At 35.1% G+C, this 22,022-nt stretch overlaps 2 protein-coding genes across 3 annotated transcripts; both read right to left on the bottom strand.

Annotated features, from left to right (window-relative positions):
- Nucleotides 1–252: 252 nt before the first annotated feature.
- LOC104892055 (uncharacterized) lies at nt 253–11,336 on the bottom strand. The gene is made up of 14 exons (XM_057394859.1): nt 11,324–11,336; nt 11,187–11,281; nt 10,984–11,095; nt 10,795–10,873; nt 10,609–10,684; nt 10,178–10,261; nt 9,943–10,047; nt 4,282–4,362; nt 4,123–4,187; nt 3,370–3,439; nt 3,205–3,282; nt 2,180–2,277; nt 1,939–2,074; nt 253–788 (listed from the first exon to the last, which is right to left on the bottom strand). The coding sequence occupies exons 2-14, from the start codon at nt 11,238–11,240 to the stop codon at nt 642–644; spliced, it is 1,185 nt and encodes a 394-aa protein (XP_057250842.1). The 5' UTR covers nt 11,241–11,281; nt 11,324–11,336; the 3' UTR covers nt 253–641.
- A 1,089-nt stretch (nt 11,337–12,425) lies between these two features.
- Nucleotides 12,426–19,433, bottom strand: LOC104892054 (probable trehalose-phosphate phosphatase F). Of its 2 annotated transcripts, XM_010677870.4 has the most exons (12): nt 19,216–19,433; nt 15,262–15,357; nt 14,710–15,173; nt 14,459–14,599; nt 14,172–14,366; nt 14,023–14,079; nt 13,820–13,921; nt 13,645–13,722; nt 13,470–13,539; nt 12,990–13,060; nt 12,802–12,894; nt 12,426–12,706 (listed from the first exon to the last, which is right to left on the bottom strand). In XM_010677870.4, the coding sequence occupies exons 3-12, from the start codon at nt 14,992–14,994 to the stop codon at nt 12,635–12,637; spliced, it is 1,164 nt and encodes a 387-aa protein (XP_010676172.1). In that variant the 5' UTR covers nt 14,995–15,173; nt 15,262–15,357; nt 19,216–19,433; the 3' UTR covers nt 12,426–12,634. The 2 variants fall into 2 exon arrangements, with proteins under 2 accessions (XP_010676172.1, XP_019104934.1); XM_019249389.3 differs by lacking the exon at nt 19,216–19,433 and having other exon boundaries at nt 15,262–16,756.
- Nucleotides 19,434–22,022: the final 2,589 nt, after the last annotated feature.

Below are 22,022 nucleotides of genomic sequence, written 5' to 3'. Positions count from 1 at the left end.
TTGATATTTCAAAATGTAATCATAAACTAGTATTGATAATGGACCAAACTATAACACAATTCCAATTGAATTACTCGTCACTTATATGTAAATTGATCATACTTTACAATATAATCATAATGTCAAATTTTCTTTATCCGATGACCTCGCTTCAACTTTCAATTTTACCTGCTTGGAATATATTTTTGTCAATTCGATATATGATATTTACTGTCTTGTTTAATAACGAGCCACATACCACCTCCAAAAGACTTTACCGACTAGAATATATGATATCCATATAATAGTTCCCCGAGTCCACCAACACAAACCTTGAAATCAACGCAAATGATAAACATTGAAATCAAGCAATATGTCCTCTTTGTTTGTGTCAAATGACATCCGATAAATTCTACCCTCCCGGAAGCACAAAGAAAGAAATCCCTCAGTATAATACTCAAGTCACAACAGGTCTAGAAAGGATACAATTAGTTAATCAAGAGCGCATACCATCTCCCTGCCAAAGAAGAAAAGGAAACGAGGCAGCATACATATTTGGAGGTCAGACGATAAATTCAGTAAGGTGGTGTCTGGTGAATGCATCATTTTACTGCTCTGGAAGTGAGAATTGGTCGTCACTTGTGAGTCAGCACAGTAGATGTTCACACATTTGGAGGTGGCCAAATCTTCCCAAATAATTCTTCAACTCTGTTTGCTTGATTAGCATAACCATCAATCCCAGCAGTGAGAAGCTCCACTGCAGCAGGCCCCATTGCTGATGCCAAGGTTCTTTGGTCCCACTTTACAAGCTGACATAAAAGGAAAGATCAGCATCCCACAGATCCACCTTCAATCGAGATGTAAGAAGTGTGATACAATATTACCTCTAATGAATGGTAAATACATTTTTGGAAAAGTGAATGTTATAATTGTGTGAGTGACGTTCTAAATCTTAGTGCATGAATTTCTAAATGGGACTGCACTCCCTCAGACTCTTTCCATCTATCACTTTCGGTGTTTGATCCTGACTCCAAGTGACAGCACAATGCTCCATTGGAGAAGCAAAAATTGGGTAAGCATGATATTCTCTCCAAGTTGCAATACAGATATTTCCATTTTGAAAAGAGATCAACATTTGCTTTGGCACAAAAATCAAGAAAAAGAAGAGAGGTAGTTAACTTGTTTCCCATCGAATAAGAGGGGAAATCAATGATTGCTATTAGAAAGATATGAGGGGCTCATTTCTAATATTTCATTTTGAATTTGGCTGAAGGCGAGGACTCTCCCCTTCCCCCCCCCCCCCCCTAAACAGCCTGATATTGGGCCTGCTAAAGGTTAGGGTCAGAGGAGATGAATACAGAGCCCATCTAACCCAAACGGCAAAAACCTACCAGTGACCAGCCATGAAGTCTTTGAAAACTAGAAGGTGCAGTTACTCCTACTTTGGTTTGACAATCTGTCTTGGTAGTGAAAGGCTTACACTGCTGAGTTAAGTGGCGTTTCTGCTTGTATCAATGTATTATCATGAAAAAAATCTTAGATAATCTATCTATATCAACTTACACATCCACATAAAATCTCTTTTTTGTGCACGATCCACCAACTCTGCCATCTTGAAAAATTAATAATTGTACAAATTTTAAAATTTAAAAAAAATCTGTACCAGATTGCCACTTTACGAAAGAATGAAGCATATACATATCAGCAAAGCCACATAATTACTGTACCAACAAGATTTTATTGACTAGCATTTACTTACATCCTCAAATCATAGATGTAGCTGTTAGGGTTTTGAGTACCTTAACCCAACAGTAGCTTTTGCAGAAAGAGAGCAATATTCATTTCAGATCACAAATCAAGCATTCTACAAATCATTAGATATTTGAAGATCTCCAAAAATAAGCTCAACAAGAGGTAGAAACTAGATATGCAACTATGCAAGCAAGGACAGAAGCAAACCTCATCTTTGCTGAACTCATAGGTAGCAGCAGATTGTGGAGACAGCCTCCTCATAATAGCATATTTCTCATCAGGCGAGCTTATAGATTCTTTTAGTGACTGTAGTACTTTCAGGGGTGCTATTATGTAGTCAACCCTGAAGAATGAGGATAAGCATTAGAGGAAGAGCTGGACAACTGGTAGTACTTCAGAACTATTCAAGCACTCAATATCTCTGGAAAAATCTAAGATGCTGTATTACCCAAGAAGACTATATAGGTCCTGCTTATTGCGAACTGCTGCTGCCATTAGCTTTGATTTGTGACCATATTTGTGAATATAGTTGTATGCTTTCGTCATCTGTAAATATTGCATATAATGAGACTTCAAGGTGAACCTTTATAATCCTCATGTGATCTAAAATTTACTAATCCAGAAATCAAAATAAACACTAACACCAGCCTAGCTATGGATCTGCAATCTGCATTTCAAGGTCCGAGGAGGACCAGATTTATCCAGCTTTACCTCTATCAAGTCAGAATTAGTAGTGTGTGTACCAAAGCAACCTACAGCTCCAATTACAACATGAATATAGTATCATAGCTAAGCCCAAATGATGAATGTAAACAAACTTCAGAACATCACACTATATTGTAAATGTGGCAAGAGAATCTCAATCAACATCTTGCTGCCAGAAGCAAAGTTTCTAAAGGACAATGAACTATATAGTGAAAACAGCCTTGCTAGGCCTGCAAATAAAAACTTCAATAGGGTAGGAATCAAAAACAAAATAACTCATTCAGCTCCTTCCCTTGAGCTTCACCAACATGTAGTGAAACTGACATGCCAAGATTGATCCTCCCCCCTCTTGTCTCACTCAGGGATGATGAGTTGATGACCATGGTTTGTTCAAAATTCCAGGTCGTGTGGTCTTTCTAGATTTCTTCTGACAGACAACTCCTTCAGCAATGTATAGAATATTCATTCAGAAAAGCAAGAATGTATGTACTACCATCCACTAGGTTGAGTGAAAAATCCACAATTGTGACTCGAATAAAAAGGTGACTAACAAGCTCGAAGTGGCATACTGGATACAACCAATATTCCATAGTTACAACTTACAATTTACAAGATGGCTAAACATTGAACATATTTTTCTTGTCCTATTCAAACAAAGACATCACTTTTCATATTCAAGTTGATCGGCGTGAGATTACTCGACACGTGTAGAACTAGCACACTAAGAGGTAAGAGCAATAAGGTCTAAGAAGTCCATTTAAAACTCACCAGTGCCAACCCAGGATCTTCTCCTCGTTTAACAGCAGCATCAATCTCAGTATCACCAGAATGATTACGAGCCCAATCCTGTATAAACGCAAATGATTATTAGAGAAACAAGAGTACAAGACACAATTATAATGAACTCCATGTTCCCTTCTGGTTGAAATTTACCCTTATGCGACCAACAAAAATCTGAATAACAGATGCTCCTGCTTGGGCTGCTGCAGAAGCTTGGGCAAAGCTGAAATATCAGATAAGAAGCATGAGAAACAAGCGACATTTACCAGCATCATAGCATGCATAGATCTTTATCTAGAAATCAAACAGTATCTAACAAAAATAATGGGCATCATATTTATACTCCCTACATAAGAAATCATACAACCGCCATTGAAATTTATGACTCATAAGAAGGTGCCAAACAAAATGGGATGGCGGGACCAACTTACAACTTTAGATCATCAAAACCGAAACAAATTGAGTTTCTTCTCTTATTAGTGTCCCTGGTTTTCTTATAGTAAAAACGCTACTCCATTTTTAGTAACCCTAGATTCCCAGTTTTCACTGCGAAGCTTGAACATATTTGTTTAACAAGAAAAAAAGCATTTTAAATTTAAGTTAGAGGTGGTGAAAAACATAACATAGACAAAAATGACAATTTTCGAGGAGGAAAAGGGAAACCAAAAAAAAACAAAGAAGAAATGGATAGAGGGATTATCAGTATTCATGAGTCAATGATATTCAAATATATTACAGTTACCTATCAAAGACAAATATTGAAGAGTTTAACAAATTTCTTTAGTCACAAGAAGAACAAATCTTAAATATTAACTAGGGAAAAGAAATAGCACTTCTTTCACCAAAGCCAGATCTGAGTGAATGTCCATACAATCACAAGGAGAGTATGAGTTAGTAGTAACATGCCTATAAACAAATGTCAAGTGAGTCTGTATGCCCTCAGATTCCAGCACCCTTGCAGCCTCTATCCCCTGAATATAAAAGCAACAATTGTAACATGAGCTACTCAAAACCACGGAGGCTTGTTTAATACATCAAAAATTAAAATTACTGCTTTTAAAAAACCTGCCATGTTGAAGGAATCTTAAACAGCAAACGCTCCGCAGGGACCTCAATATCATTGTATAGCTTCAAAAGGTCATGCACCTGAAATTTGATAGTGTAATAGTTATAATGGAGAATACAAGACTTCTATTATGAATAATACTGCAGGATTCAGTTCTATCACATTGTTAGAAACCTTGGAGTTTGTGACTTGCAGAATTTAGAGAGAAATTTTCAAAGCTTGCAAACAATACCAAATGGAGAAAGTAGCTTTCATATAAGATATAATATATTCTGTGAGAAATCATTCCATGTTAGTAGGCAAACTCTTCTTATTTTTGGTAAAAACCAGTGATCAGGGAAAAAAAACTCGGTCGCGGTCGCGTTCCCGGGAACGGTCACGTTGTCGCGGGAACGGCTTGTAACGGGCAAATAGAACGTTTCGCGGCCGACGCGGCGTGAATTTTTAAAAAAAATTCACATAACTATGTTTCAACTTTATTTGCATTTTTTTAGGTTATGAAGCATTATTACAACATAATGTAATCAAATCTAATAGAATATCATGTTTCATCAACTACATAATTAAATCATAGAAAGAATTTGGCCAATGTTTGAAAAAAACGGATGTAACGGTGATAAAAGCGTTCTAACGCGGCGAGTTCGCGTTACGGAACGGACAACGCGGCGAGAAGTATGTGAATTTTATTATGGCGTTCCGTAACGGGATTTCGCGGAACGGCAAATCCAAAATCCGTTACAGAACGGCCGTTCTGTAACGGAACGGGAGAGTTTTAATTCCCTGCCAGTGATACAAGGAACGAAATTCGATACGAAACGCGGGACGGAAACGGAAACGGGAAACGCTACCTTGAGTGAATCGGGAACGTTTGGTGTTTAGTTTAATATATATATATTTTTTTTAAAAAATCTGAAAAAACAGAACTAAAAATGTATTTAAAATTAAAATATTAATTACCATTAATCCATTTCTCAAAATATGATTACATAAAAGAAAAAATAAGAAAAACCTCCATAGTTCATAACTTCATACTTCATAAGTTCATATTACCTAGTACATAAACGTCCAAAAGTTAACTAACAAAGTGACAAACACATGAAAGGTTTCAACTCTCAATTACATCATCAAAATATTTTTAGTTCTCAATCTGCATATCTTTGGGTACTTGAAGAAGAAAAAGGAAACGCCATGACCACCGTATTGAGACGCAAACCGCAGCAATTTGGGTCGCGTTCGTTCCGCGATTCGGTACGAACGACTCAGGACGCGATTCGGCCGTACGTCCCGCGTTCCTGGTTTCACCGGTAAAAACACACCCCTTGCTTATCAACCAAAATACTACCTTAGACAAAGTACTACACATTATGTAAACTTTATTGCTTCCTGTAATAACAGTCATGCACAACATAAGAGCCTAACACGTCTATAAAATGGTCAATTACCATCCTACGACAACTCAGCCAAGTGTTTTCGCACAGTCACCAATCAATCTCATATATGGTGTGTTTCTGATTTTGATTCCGGTTAGATCTGCTAGGATCCTTCTCAATCATTTGTTAGCATATTTTTACATTGGTTTGGTTAAAAGTATAAAGGTGGGTTGGGTGAAACTAGGAAAGAATACTTTCTTAGGGCCTGTTCTCTTCGGCATAACATAACTCAACTGAAATGAATAGTGATATGTGAGAGTAAAAGTATTGTCGAGAGCAGAATTATACTGAAAATAAGCCGGGGAGAACAGGCCCTTAGTTTAGTTTGTTTTTTAGATAATTCCTCGAGAGGTGGTATCTACTAGCTCTAGTTGGAGTAAACCCAGGAAGTGGGGTCAATAAATAGAGATTTGTGGACCATTGTTATATAAATTTTGAGTGTGCAAGTTTGATGTATCATAAATAATTAAATACCATAAAATAAATCTGGAGATGTGCAAGTTTGTTGTATCATAAATAGTTAAATACCATATAATATACACTTTGATGATTTTCCTAATAAGATTTTCACATTAATTTGATTATGGCTTTGTTCGCTAGCTAAATCTCTCATTTCCTTAACTCATATCTCTATTATTAACAACAACCATGTCAAAGTCTTAATCTAAAAAGATGGGGTTGCCATTGGCTGACATAAAGAATCTCCCAAGATCCTCTTCCTCAGTTAAATTTTATCTATAATATGCTTATATAAACCCATTATCTTCAAATCATTTTCAATTCCATCCAAGTCATCTTTGGTCTTCCTTCACTCCTTGGCCTCTTCTTGAATCCCCACAATCCAAATCCAAATCCAAATCCAAATGAGGCAAGGTCAACGGAATTGGAAAGTAGACATCCATAGATTTCGAAAAAACTATTATAGGCCTCTAGAAGAGGTTCGGGTAGATAGTTATGGCCCATAACTTATGGGTTTCCACAAATCATCCTTCTGCTGAACCATAGCCTTTGTAATATTGAAAAATAGCTTTGATCCTCTACCAACCTATAATGTGCGACTATATAGATGGTTAAGTTTCAGCGCCTTGTGCAATGTAAATACTACCAACGTGCAAACCCTCTGTGCAATGAGCAACTCTTTTCTTATGTCTTTTGTTCTGGCACTCATCGAACCTTCTGCCGAGCTAACCAGCACACACCTTTTCCGAATATTAAATCTTTGTAAATAGCCTAACTTTCCTATTTCCCCTCAAATATCAGACTTCTCATCAGTCATTCACACGCCAGCATTTGCAAAAACCCTAAATCCTCTCCAAATACCAAGCAACATCATTAAACCTCCTCTAAACTTCACCAAAATGCCTACGGGAAGACTGATCTTTGAAACAGCATGACTTCATTCCAGACCTCCTCTGGGAACCCATAAGATATTTTGGAAAGCTACGGAAGTCTACTTTCCAATGCCATTGATTGCATCATTTGGATTAGTAATGAACAACTTATGGCCCAAACAGTGAAAGGTGATCGATTTGAGTCTGATTTCAGAAAATTGCTCACGTCTCCTCAGCTTTAAATCGTAATTGAACTTGTTGTATATCGTTGGAAAACTTTTTCGAAGGATTATACATCCATGCAGATTGCATGAATTAATTTTTAGATGAATGAACCTTATAAGCTTGATTTTGATTATTTTCAACTTGCTTGGCTATGAATCGGACATGAACCCTTCAATTTGAACATTTTTAAAGCTGCTTACAGCTTGATCGAGTGATCCCATCGAACTTGTGACACTCAGATTTGATTGCACACAAAGGTACTCTTGCACCATTCATCACTATCTACTTTTTTTATGCTGCTACAAAAATCCCAGTTGGTTCATATCACTTTTAATTCCCTTCATCTAAGCCATCTTTGGTCTCTCTCGAGTCTCGACTTCTTCCTAAATCTCCACAATCCCCATTATGGTCGACATCACAGCATCACACGTACCCAAACCAACATAATCAGTTTCCTTTATCTTATCACCAATTTGTGAACTGAATCTTATTCAAGGTCTATCTTTACGGTGTTCCCACATATCCAACTCAACCGAAATATCTTTGTTACACCCATTTTCTTAATATGATCCTTCCTAGATGCCCTGAAGTCATCTTCAGTCTCTTTATGTTGTCTTTATTACCCCCCTTAGTGAACTATGCCCAAAAGAATTTGGTTAGGGTCCTTAGCAGAGCATCTAGGAATGATTGGATCTGAAAAAAACCTCTTAACTTGTCAACCAAATGGCCGAAAAACCATGGCATCACTAATTTCACCTTTGACTGGAAATAAAATCCGTAAGGGTCTTTGAAAAGCAATCTCTTCTTTACAAAGATCTTAACTTCCGAAGACCTCACCAGTGGAAAAGTCAAAAATAAAAGTGGTATCGTTGTTCCTCATAAGTAAATTTAAAAAGAAAATTTTTGAGGTGAGACAAGAGTAGAGTATTCTTTCCCATATTATGTTAATTTAATTGTTAGAATATCATCGAGCTCCTATACTAAGAGAAATGCCGTGAGTGGGTTTTGAACCCGCGTACTCGCAACATTCCCGTGAAGACAGTGCCATACTACCATCTCTGCCAAACTACACACTTGCAAGGCTAAGGCTGAATTAGATACTTAATAACTTTCAGATTTCTGGCGGGCGCCCCGCCTGCCGTAGCCCATGGCCGGCCTGGTCCTTAGGGATACTGGGATAGACCCTATCACATGGTCCTTGGTAACTTGGTTATGACCTACTCCCTCCGTTTCTTTATAATTTACCCACTTGACTTTGGGGGAGAACCAAGGAGAAGTGCAAAAGTACGAGAGAGAAAGTGCAAAAGTACGAGAGAGAAATTGAAAAGTGTGAGAGAGAAACTAAAAAGTGGGTTAAAATATTAAAAAGTGGATGATATGGGTGGAAAAAGATGAGAAAGTAGATGTGACATGTTATCAAAAATAGAGAAAACAACAGTGTGTAGATTAAAAAGAAACAGGCCAAAAAGAAAAGTGTGTAGATTGGAGTATGATTTTAGCTCATCCTACGATTTCCTCCCATCCGAAACAGCTAAGTCTTAGGTTGATTGACACCATAATACCTTCCTCATGCGTCATGGTGCCTACTAGGTGTGACCTAGATCACTAGATGGGTATTCTATTGTCATTCTGGAATAAGTATTATGGAAAGTAATGGAGATGTACAAAGGGATATCATCCAAAGATAAAAGAATAGCAAGGCATAAAAAGAAGTCCTGCCCCTCAAATGGGCTTTACACATAGAGAGAAACAAGAGAGGAAAAGATTCCCATAAGAAAATAATTACTTGTGATTTTATCTACAAAGCCAAGATCTTACAAAACAAAACTTTGATATAACCATTTGGCCCTGCTACATAAAAGCAGCAAAACAGATAACTTGAGAGCTTCACATAAAACAAGCAATACCCGAAAAAATCAACTACTATCTCACTTTCCAAGTGCACCAAACGGCAAAGGGAGAATATTCCATACTTTTTTGGCTTGCTTTCGATGCTACGAAAATAAATATGAAGATGCCTATTGAGCCAAAAGCATATCAAGAATGGAAAAGTGACACTAAGCAACTTCTACCATGACATCATCGTATTTCCACATCCTCAGATATCGGACATATACAGAATTTTGAAACCTAATTGAAATATGCAGAGAACTTTGCTGGCCCTTTCTCAGCCCATAGCCAAGACACACAGACTGGTGAGTTTCCTCTATAATTTAATGACTAGAAGAAACGTACACTGGTTGAAACTTTAAAAGAATAGTTCCTGAGGGTGTTAAAATATGCACCTAGAGTTACTCCAGGGAAGAGTTTATTTAAGATGGACATTTGCTCCAAGGTAGAAACAATGTCATGTCTATGTCCTGGCATTCCACACAATTCATAACAAATTAAAAGATCACACAAGTGCAAGTCATGGACTCACAGTTAGTTTGTGAAGCGCAGCCAAAACTCAACATATTCCACTCAAACAGTAGTTGATGCACATTCATCATAAAACATTACTAAGGCATATTGATCCCCAAATGAAGAAGCATGATATATACCCAATGGAAGCACAGTACAAACAAAATGGCATATTTCCCCTAGCATTAAAAAAAAAAAAGCAATCTTCATTCATGCTGCCCAATCGATAGGTTTTAACAAAAAGCTCCCATCATGTGAGTTAGATCAATACCTTGTGAATAATCCCATGGGTGTCATAAGCTAGACGGGGATCCACTTCTGTCGATACCCTACCGGGTACCAGCTTAGCCAAGTCAGCACCAACATTCACTAGGGCCTACTCATGGCCAAACATATATAAATCATTTGATGAATCTTCCAAATAAATACATATACTTATACTTTGATCCAGAAAAATATTGCCGAGATATATAATTCTGTAAAATGAGAGAAAAAAAAGGACAAACCTTGTCATAGAAACATGACAATCTACCATCTGACTTGCCAAGACTAGCACAATCAGAGTCTGCCAGGGCGGTATCGACTGCACTCTACATCCAAAAGAAGAAAAAGGAAAAAAAAAAACAAGGAGATAAGCTTGACATTATCACATTATCAATAATTTGAGTTTCTACTTCCTGTGTCTTTTAGTTCTACTACTATTTTGACTTTTGACACTATCAATATACTCTACTTCGACCATAAAAAAAACGTAGTCATATGGTATCTTGTTAGATGGTTTCAATACATATTTAAAACATAACAACTTTTACAGTTTTATACATAGTAAATCGAAATTAATGCTCGAACTTGTGCATTGGCAAACATGCATAGTACTAGAAATAGTAAAAACAAAAAAAAACGGAGGAAGTATAAATCTTCTATGCAATTGGATTACCTTAAAAATCGTATCAGGAAGACTCAAAATCCCTAACAGAAGGGAGGAACTAACAGTTGCAGCGGTTGGAGGAAACCTATAACAAATTAACAATAATACATTTAATTCAAAAAAAAAAGATTAACATGATCATCGAATTTGATAAGTTATTAAAGCGAAATTCGAGCAACGAAACGATGAAATAACCTTTCGAAATCGTCGAAAACGACGGTATCAGGAACAATCTCACTGAAGGTCGAAACATCATCAAGTTCAGTACTTACACCTTCATAAAAACAAACAAATGCGACATTTCAAATTCAAATTATAACTAGAAAACAAGTAATACATTGATGAATTCAGAATGATGAGCGAAATAATTAGGTTTGAAATTACCAGCATGAAGAGAAGAAGGAAGATTACTAGCAGAAGTGCGAAGTTGAGGAAAAGATGATTGTCGAAAGTTGAAAGTGAGATTAGATCGAACAATGAGCTTAGATCGTATTCCCTGATTTTGCGTCAATTTTGCAGAGTTTGATGAAATGTGATTGGAGAAAGATAAAAAGGAGAGAGAAAAGAGAAAAAAGAGGAAAAGTTACCTGGAGAGGTGAGGAGAGAGAAGATGGCGGAGATGACAAGGTTGTTGCGGACATTGCTGAATTCTGAGCGTGATATTCGGTTGAGAGTTGAGAGTTGAGAGTGAGAAGTTTTTTTTTTTTTTTTTGACGGGGAGAGTGAGAAGTTGAAGTACTTTTGAGTGCTAAGAATCTTTTTTTTTGACTTCTATTGACGAAAAAAAATGATTGACCATTGTCCGAAGGCATTACAAAGTACAAAGAATGAAAGAGGGAATTCGAATCTGTGACTTATCGTTCACAGCATCCTAGTCTTGATTGATTTTTATTGAGAAAAAAAATGATTGTCTATTGTTCGAAGACTGTACAAAGTACAAAAAATGAAAGGGGGAATTCAAACTTGTGACTTATCGTTTAGGACACCTCAGTCTTAACCAATATGCCAAGATATTATTGGTTTTTAGTTGATGTTTCTAAATGAGACTAGAGTTTTGTTCGGAACTCAATTCTCACTATGATTTGACATTTTGCAGGTAGATGCTTGAGTAAGGAGAAAATAAGGGGATATTTATACTTCATACCATAAAACATCACATTTGACAAGATTCAAATCTAAGATCTCTAGAATTTAAGGTAAGAGTCTTATTAAGTGACCAAGCAATTGGTTAAAACTCTCTTGATTAGCTTGTCCAAATTTGTAATTGTGATATTTTAATAATATGTTACAAGTACAAGGATAAAGATGGAATAAATTGATGATTGTTTGTCGCTATTATTAATGTCTACCTAGTGGGTAGGTTTTTTTTCCCTATAAATAGAGATTTAAACACTTAAAACATCCGACAATCAAAATATCGTTTTTTTTTATTATTATTCAAATGAGGAACAAGCGAAGATAACAGACTAGGTGTGGGAAAGTCACACATCTACTATCCTCAACCATCAACATGCAAAATTGAGTTTGACAAGACTCATTACATGAGTCCAACTCAACTCAAGGTCCATCTTTGAATGAGTGACTATGAGCCCAAATGTATTAGGGACTAGGTCACTAGGGAGTCTCAACTCAGTAACAACCCAAGTATTCTAAAGCGAAAGCATAATGGACATCAACGCAATAATCTACTAACATTGCATGATGTTAACAGATCTACTAGAAAGCAAACACTCCAACTTACAGGAACTACTCTAACAAAAACTATACTACATAAACATAAAAATGGCTGATTAAATAAGACTTTGCATTAATCACTTAAGAAAAGATTGCAACTCCACCCTAAAACATACATTTACTTAAGAACGGTGGCGAATATAGGCAAATTTCGAATAATATTTCTTAAAAAAAGAACCAAATTTTTTGGTTCAGACTGAAAATTGTGAATGATGCAGGCACTAGGCAGCCTTTGCTGCATACCTTTTCAAAATTTAAATCTCTACCCTAAACATATATAATTAAGTCTACATATTATTAACTAATTGTTCCTCCTCTTTGTGCTCTGATTCTGCTCTCTCCATTGCACCAAGGCCTCCAGAAATTGCTTAACCTGCTTGTCGCACAAGTAAAAAAATGCAAATTAATCCTCGTTATTAAGATGTCAGATTACACGAAACGGAAAACACGAGGGCAAAAACTAGCCACCTCTGAAGGGTCCCTGAGAGAGTAGAATGCCTTAGTATCTTTTGGGATTGGGGATACTAGAATACCATATCCTCGGTTGCCCTTCCGTAGCACCTTTAACCAGAGTAAAAGTTGAGAGTGAGTACGATTTGTAGTTATCAATGAAGTGATCAAACCTTAAAAAATCTGCAGCAAAATAATTTGCATACCTTAAATGCATCTTCATCAGTCCTGTCATCTCCTATGTAAATTGGGAGCACATCATCACTGTTACTTAGGCCTGTTGCGTTTGTGCACAAGACACAACAAATATTAGGGAACATTTCCACAATACACACATAATAATGGAATAATGGAAACACATGAAGCGGAAGTGGGAAAGAGATGAGAGAGCCATCAACCGTCCAGATTTGAGTCCGAGAGAAAAGCTTGTAGGGGTATTAACTCCCATCCCACCCCTCCAAAAAAAATTGACATAAATAATTCCAACTTCCATAATCTTCTCAATAATCCTATGTTTTCAAAGGTCCTTGAAATAACTTGAATTATTGTTTTTTCTTATGCACAACTGAAAAGGCTCGATTATTTTTGTATAATCAAAAAATTGATGTCCGAGAAATTGAGATTATTCATGTCACCTTTTTGCCAAAACAAAGAGAAACAAAGAGAAGTAAGAGAGGCAAAAGTACCAAGAGACTCAAGCAAAAATTCAACTGCTTTCCCCTTATCCCAGTCAATGACGGGTCGAACTTCTAAAACCTGCAATTTATTAATTGAGAAGGCAACAAATGCATCAGAACACGAGTTAGTAATATATTTGACGAAGAAACATATGGCAGAAAAGAAATAGATATAAGGTGGTACCTTCCGCCCGTGAGTTAAGCGTAACCGAGGATAACTTTTAAGAATATCATGCACAAGCTGGGCAATAGTAGGCCAATTCTGCAGTTCAAATAAAAAATAGAGCATCATTTTAAGGTGCTGCTACACAGTAGCTGGCTCATTTCTCATTCATTTCTATGAAGACTAATCTACTCACCTTCTCATCAACATTACGGTAATGTACAGATGCACAAAACTTGTGGTTCTCAACTTTTGCGCCTTTAATACTTTTAGTCATGTCAACAAGGGTTCTAAAAACCTGAAGTAACGAACAATTTACAAACATTAGTTGCATATTTAATAACTTGTTCATCAACTGAAGGGGGCTGCAGAAACGTTAAAACCACGAGGAAAACTCACCTCATTGATCATGGGCAAAAATTCACTAGCAGGCTGGAATAAACTTACTTCCTTATCCTGCAAATCATCAGACGGCTGTAAATTAAGTTGGTCTGGAGACCATATAACTAGACTTTTTTTCCATTAAAGTAGAGGAATCCTAATCTCACCTGCTTGTCAGTGGCATTACTAAAGTTAAAGTGGTCATCAAATACATCGTGCACTGGGCTCATGATATCCATCCCATGACTACCAGCATAGTGTAGCTCCGTTAAACCTACCAACTCGTAGACCTTATCACGGCTTCTTCCACTAATGATTGCTGTTGGAAAATACTTGGCAACATTTCTCACAGCTGAACGCATCTGAACAGTTGACAAATTTAGCAGAAAAAGATTTAGATAGAGCTATAAACAACTCAATGAAATGACAAAAATAACCATGTGACGATCCTTACATCATTAGACATAAGTGCACGATCAGGGTCATCCACAATTGGAGAAAGGGTCCCGTCATAGTCCAAAAATATTGCAACCTTCTTTCCGTCAGCAAAATTGGTGATTTGTTCAAAGGAAGTCAAGGCAGACGGATGCTTGTTCTAAAGATTCACATATACACCACAAAAACAAAGCATTAGTAAAGAGTCATCCCACACACTACACTCGATCATAGTCTCATATACTACACCAGTAAAGAGGAGATCATTACCATCCAAGCATAATAACCAAAATCAGTGTCATCTGAGACGACCCCAACATTGAAGTCCTTAAGAAGCTTCTTTCGAGGAGGAGAGGAAGATTTCATGGCATCTAACCAGCCGTTTGACAGAACATCTTCAAGCTTGCCAGGCTTTTTCTTGGGAATTGGTATATACATCCCCGTGGAGAAAGATGCACCTGTCTGTGAGTAAGGCATTAGGTTCGGATGGATGCCGACTCTCTCCTTGATGGGAGCAGGATCAGTCAGAACAGGGGAGGGTTGGCCTGAAATCATGTCTAGCGAATCCAGATTGCTTGTTTATGTTAGTGGAATAATTAGTCAAGATACAATTAATGTTATCAACTTGTTCAAGTCAACTATCCGACCCTCTTGTCAATGAAAAACCACCTCTTCAATGTTTTCTTATCACTGCAGCTTGAAGAACTGTCCATCAAGCAAGAATTACCTGAAGTCTATTGAAATACATGCATCAATCCGTATTCTAATTCTACAAATGCTTGAAAGAAAATAGACATACAAATACTATAACAAAAGAGGTACCTTGTCATCTTGAATCATAAGCTGCATTTACACGATATAGCTGAAAATCATTTCCTCCCAAACTCAGATTTCCAAGAAAAGTGTCTTAATTTTAGCCTGAAGCAAAATACAATAAGCTCAACTAACAGAAAGCTCAGAAGTCACAATCACGCTCTATGTGGACACCATACATAAGGGTACTGTTTTGTCAAGTATACAATGTCACTTCTTGCAAACGAAGTGGCACTAACAAAGGAAAGACAACTTGATGAATAAGTGAAGAGACAACTATTTAGATTGGAGGAAACACTGCATACAATTATGGGTCTAGCAACCAAGCAGTGACCAACAATTATATAGCGATAAAAATATTAACCATCATCTCCCTACGCTTTTAGTTATTAATTTCTTTCTTTAACCTATATGCTCAACTACCACTCATGGGTGCAATCTAAATGAGCAAGTAATAATGATACTCCATATCATTAACTTGATTTAAACAACGTTCTTTTTGGTTTTTTTCGGACTTTGAAAACACAGTTGGACCACCACCAACTAGAAGACTGTCCAATTAAGAAATCACAAAGGTTAAGTAAGGAAACTCAGGGATTTCAGAAGCATGTAGGTGTACTTATTTACATATTCGGAAGTAAATCTTCTCAAGGATTCACATCATTGGCAAATCCGATGTCACATGTCATTTGGTAGGATAAAATTTTTCAGTCAAATGTGAATGGACCAAACATGTGGAACAGAAAGAGAAAATCACACAATAGTTTGTTGATTTAAGAAAGGTGTTTAAATTAATATACTAATAAATTGGCAGTTCAGAATATTTATTTATGCTAAGGTCCACTTTGTCCCAAAGTAACTATTAACAGCTATGTCACCATAACACAAGCAGTCGGCACATTAATGCATACTTCAATAATAATGTGGAATTGCTTCAAATGAATTGTCACTATAGGTAAAAAGGGATTCTAGCATAAAGACTACGCTGCAGCAGCCTTTCTTTGTAAAAACAAAATTGATTGTACCCAATTTTTGACAGAAGACATAAGAGAAGGAAGTGGACCACTCTTCTGTAAAAACAGGAAGACAAACGAAGAAATACTTGTATAGTTGTATGCAATATGGAAAGAAAAGGAAACTCAAATTATGCACACTTCCTATCTATTGTCAATAAAAACGTTAAAAGATCCAGCTGGTACTCAAAGAAAAAACAATAACTTCCTACATCTAGATAAAAAAAACATAAGTAGAGACATCAAAGCACTGAAAATTAATTTTGGATTTACCTGTGATTCAAATAACATTAACAAATAGAAAACGTAAAGATTGTCACCAAAACTTGCACATAATTATATTAGGATTACTGGATTAGGATGTTGGATTTCCCAAAACAAACTTCCAGTTTCCTTTTCTAGGTTCTGGATTAATATGTCGTACATATTAGTAATAACATTGTCACCTAAAAAGGTTACTCTATGGAAATTATCCTTAAAGCGAAGAGCAAAATTAAGAATGTAAGAAGAGCAAGAATACTGATTCACATGACAGCAAAATGTGTAGATTCACTGCACATACATTGATCATTTTTCACAAGGTAAAATAATGGTCCCGAGAATTGGAACAGAATTTGACAAGATTTGGTCATGCACATAACGCAAAATCATTCCAGATCTATGTATTACAAGGATCTTCTTAGTTGTGAAGATACTAATTAGAACTAATATAATGTGTCATTTTACTCCTTTACCATGTATACTTGTCTTTTATGACTCATTTGGTAGGTGGTACTAAATGACGGAAATGGCATCAAATCATATGTAGTAATCTGAAAAGAAAAAGGCCCCAACTCGTTGCCATGATAATGGAATCCTATCTCCGAACATGTGATTTCTTTACAAATTATCATTCCCACTCAATACCATATTTAACGTGGTAAAGCAAAATTATGAAGAAGATCACATGCATGTTTAGAAATCGATTCTCATTACCATTGACGTCAACATAAGTCTTTGTTGCAAGACTACGCTATAATCCATTACTAGTAGTCTAAAACTGCCTATCAAACAAGCTGTTATGGTTATGCACGCATATAAGACTCAAATAATAAAGCATAAAGTGACGGATATTATAACAAGATCCATTAAGTCAACGATTGATACAAGATTGACGGAGCACTAATTAATTTATAAATCGAACAAGATGCCAATAACATATTTAGAGTTAAAATATAATAAAGCTAAACCAAACTTTTGACAATAATGTAGGTTAGTTGAAAGTTCTAGGATATATAAACTTTTAGTTCAAGTAATACAATGCTACAAGCAAAAAAATGTCTAAAATCGCACGATATTAGCAAGATATTAGGCAATATAAATTCAAAACTAATTCACATTTTTAAAGTGTCATTAACCATTAACATCTAATGATTTCATTAAACTGGACTTGAGTGTGACAGAAATTAGGTGAAGTAGAAAAAGGTACCAGCTAGCAATCTTACTTTAATGGTCTAATAAAACGTTGTGATGAAGAAAGAAAACAACAGCTGACTTATTAAATAAGTTTTGATTAAGACATGTTTGTGGAAACTTGGTCATTTTCAAGCTATGTCCAGAAACTAACTTCCAAACATATGGTATTGGTAGTATAAAGCATTATGGACCTGTACCATACTATTTCAAGTCGCTAGAAGTTGGCTTTTGGGACAGAAACAAAGACCACCTGAAATTAATACATTTTCTTTTTTCTGTTCTAGGGTAAATGAGTTGGGTAAAAATCATTTTCCTACAATCATTTTGCAGGATCAATTGCCATTTTCTCCTCTTTAACTAATTGACCTACAGATTAAACTATGAATCATAGAAACTTCAGCAACCCGACGATCCAAAACCCGACTGTCTTCATGCTAATGATGCCCGAAAATGTTAGGGATCTAACGTTTATCCGCTTCAAAACCCCAACCATTTCCGTGCTACATAAATTTTTAATCCATTAAAGCGCAAAATAATTGAACTTTCTATTTCTCAGATTGATATTGTAATCTTAGATGACAAAACAATGACATGTTGATTCATAATCAAGGACAGTAAACAAGACTATAAACCCAAAAAAAAGGTGGTGATTAAGACACATACTATATGTTAATTAAACACACAAGATCAATACTTCATATAGCATCAAAGATTATCATCAAAGACACAACAAATACATTAATTTGACATCTTAGAAAAGGTCAAGCAACTAACTTTTACACCCAAACAACAATTTAGAATTCAGAAAACTCACAAAATCTAACCAAAATTAACTTTGTAAAAACAAATTAAAAAACACCAACCACTTATAAAAATAAAAAATACAACTAAGAAACAAAAAAGCAAGAATCTAATAAATAAACAAACGAATTTCCTATGATAATAATTCACCCAACATGCGCCACGTCCACCGCCAAATGCTCAAATCAATTGCTGCTTCCTAAGTTAAACAAATGCATATATTTCCTCCGTTTCAAAATATAGTTGCACTGATTGGTTTTCACGTTTGCCAAGACACGCTTTTTTATTGAACGATAACATCTCTAATTGCGTATAAGTAAAAAATCGTCGTATTGACACGAATTTAACGAGATCATCCTATTTTGAAATGGAGGAAGTATACAATAATACTAAAAACTATAGTATATATTCATCATTAATGAAAGTCAGCTGATTTGCATGTTTCACCAAAAATAGCGTATTAAATCAGATAGAAAAAAGGGAAATTGAAAAACAACAGCTGTCATTGTTACCCATCAACAACACCCAGAAACACGATTAAATTAATTACACAAAAACAAAAATAACAGATCTATCAGTGACAAAAAAAAATAACACAATCATCAAATTTTACAATTTACAATGCTAATTAATTGAGAATTAAACAGCATTATTGCAGCTAAATTAATATGAAAATTGAAAAGCAATTGTTTACCTGAATTAAAAGAAAGACGCAAAAATGCAGAAATTAATTCTTCCCCAATTGAGAAAAATGAGAAAATAAAATTAGGGATTTAAAGAATTGTTAAAATGAAACGTAATTTATGAAAGAAACAATCTTTGAGAGGGAGAAAAACGGCGGAATTGGAGGAAGAACAAAAAAAAAGAAAAGAAAAGAGAAGGAAGGAGACGAAGAGGTTGAGATATAGAATAAGTGTTTGTATTTATAGAGTTTCATAGGTTTTCTAGAAGACGTGCTAAACAAGGCAACTTAAGTTTTGCTCCAATTGTAAACATTTTACAGGGTTTTTGTAATTACTCCCATTTGCCAACTAAGGTTATAAATTCTATACCTCATGTTGGAATTGGGGAATTGGGGAAGGTCCTAGCATCGAGTCTCACATCCTTATAAGAACGAGTTAATATAAAAAAGCTGATTTGCGTAGACTCGGTGCATGTTAATATTAATGTATATCAGGTTAAAGGCACGTATCATTTCTGAATAATTCATTATATTAATCAGAAACTCATTATATTATGCATAAACCCATTATATCATTCAGAAATATACTAAATCATGCAGAAACTACATCATTTCTAAATTAAACCATCCATTATATAATTTAAAAACCCACTATATCATGAAAAAAAAAACTCATTATATCATTTAGAAACATACTATAATATGCAGAATTTACATCATATTTGAATAATACACTATGTCGTTCACACACTCGCTATATCATGCAAAAACTCACTATACCATTTAGAGACTCACTATATCGTGTAGAAATTATATATTTCTATATGTTAAAACACGTGTCACGATATATATTATGCGATCTAGATATTCTTGTATATTAAACATTATATTAAAATTGAATCCTCCACTATATTGCATATAATATCAATATATGTTTTTCGTTGATAAAATCCACTATATTGTATATAAGTATACTATATCTCTATAAAACTCACTATATATGAAGTTAATATCAATTGCCAACCCGGTGAACTTAGTATGCGCGACTCCATTTAAGTTTTTTTTATATTGTAATACTTCCTTTGCTCTCATTTAATTGCAATACTTCCAGTTTTGACACTATTCACAATTACTCATAGGACTAGCTTTTATGTTTCTATATATGTATGGAAAACAATAGTTATGTGGGAGCTTGTTGGATTTCGTCTCAACGTGTACTTTATTGTAATATCTAATTTTATAATGTTTTATCAGAAAATAAGTGAATATTTTAATGACGTGACTTATACATTGATAAGTGTGAAACTAGAATTATTGGAATGGAATGGAATGGAAGCAAGGAAGCTAGTATATACTTCATCTGTTTCTTTTTACTTGCAACAGTTTGACTTTCACGCTTGCCAATGCATAATTTCAACCATCAATAAGTTTAATTACCGATAAATAAAAATTATAAAAAATATATATTCGAAAAATATACATTCAGACGAATCTAACAAGATCCCACATGAATATGTTTTTCCTTAACTATAAATCACCATACATAAACTAAGTAGAGTTGATGAATAGTGTAAAAGTCAAACCGTTGCAAGTAAAAAGAAACGGAGGAAGTATGAAATATAAAATATGGTGGACCTCATCACAAGTGAAATTACAAAGATGTACTATAGAATCGTATTACAAATTTAGTTATCTTATAATTCAAGCATTTATCAATGTAGATATTGTCAATATAATATAAAAAATATACCATTTGTACTAAAAAGATTTGAACATATGTTGGAACACGTAGATTAAAGTGATAAATTATATAGTATGGTTATCAAATGTTATTTTATTATTAGGGGCAATTCCTCCCTAAGGTTAGATATTTATAATTTTGAGGTGACAATCATGTCGTTTGGTCAAATTTGGTTTTCTAGTGTTTGTCAAGTCCAACCCAATTGGCTTGAAAATCAATTCGATTCTTTGTTAAAATTCCTACATTCTTTATTGTTATTAATCTTGTCCAATTCTTCGGTTGAAAGTGAAAAAATACGAATTTTTTTATTGTTGATCGTTCATAAAATTCTTGTAGAGGGGTAGAAAAATAATAGTACAATAACTAATACTTTACTTGGGTAGGAGGAATGGAGAGAAAGGCAGGGGAACAAGTTCCCTTATCTAGATAAGATGTTGGAGGAAGAAAAGGGAGGGAGAGGGAAGATCATTTTCCTCCCTCTTTAAAAAAAAAACACCATCTCTCCCAAATTGGAGAGTTTTGGAGGAAAAATGGAGCTCCATCTTCCCCCTACCTTTCTTTCTCCATCCCTTCCTTCTCTAACCATCCCATTTCTTTTCCCTCCTACTTTATTATCCTAACAAAGTGTAAGTAAATAATAGAAAGTTTCGAATATTTCTATAGAGGATATATATATATATATATATATATATATATATATATATATATATATATATATATATATATATATATATATTAAATAGAAGTGATCAAAATGGATTTGGTACGTCTCAAAAATGGTTGGGTTTTGGGCATGAGTTTCGGCCCATGGTTCAGGACCGACCCGATCTTTTGGCAAAAAGGTTGGGTAACCTAAACCAGGCCGAATTTTGGCCGGGCCAGAAATACCCTTTTGGTTTTTTGCCCGTCTCGAGGTTTTGGCCGAAAATAGACTACTTTTTCTGGCCAAAATTCAGTCCGACCTGACCCATAATCACCTCTAATATTAAATTTTCATAAAAGAAAAATACAAACAATAATAGATGAATGGAATAAGTATAATTTTAGATGTTCACTACCTATATAGTACATAATAATA

Source organism: Beta vulgaris, chromosome 5, assembly GCF_026745355.1.
Source record: "Beta vulgaris subsp. vulgaris cultivar EL10 chromosome 5, EL10.2, whole genome shotgun sequence".
Lineage (NCBI taxonomy): Eukaryota > Viridiplantae > Streptophyta > Magnoliopsida > Caryophyllales > Amaranthaceae > Beta > Beta vulgaris.
This window is presented reverse-complemented; position numbering and strand designations above follow the sequence as displayed.

Coding starts and splice junctions, on each gene's coding strand:
- LOC104892055 (XM_057394859.1), bottom strand. CDS start 11,240: ATGTCCGCAACAACCTTGTCATCTCCGCCATCTTCTCTCTCCTCACCT. Junction 10,874..10,983: donor TCCTTCTTCTCTTCATGCTG/GTAATTTCAAAC, acceptor GTTTTTATGAAG/GTGTAAGTACTGAACTTGAT. Junction 4,363..9,942: donor CCCATGGGATTATTCACAAG/GTATTGATCTAA, acceptor ATCAAATTTCAG/GTGCATGACCTTTTGAAGCT.
- LOC104892054 (XM_010677870.4), bottom strand. CDS start 14,994: ATGATTTCAGGCCAACCCTCCCCTGTTCTGACTGATCCTGCTCCCATC. Junction 13,922..14,022: donor TTTTGCCCATGATCAATGAG/GTGAGTTTTCCT, acceptor TCGTTACTTCAG/GTTTTTAGAACCCTTGTTGA. Junction 13,540..13,644: donor GCTTAACTCACGGGCGGAAG/GTACCACCTTAT, acceptor AATAAATTGCAG/GTTTTAGAAGTTCGACCCGT.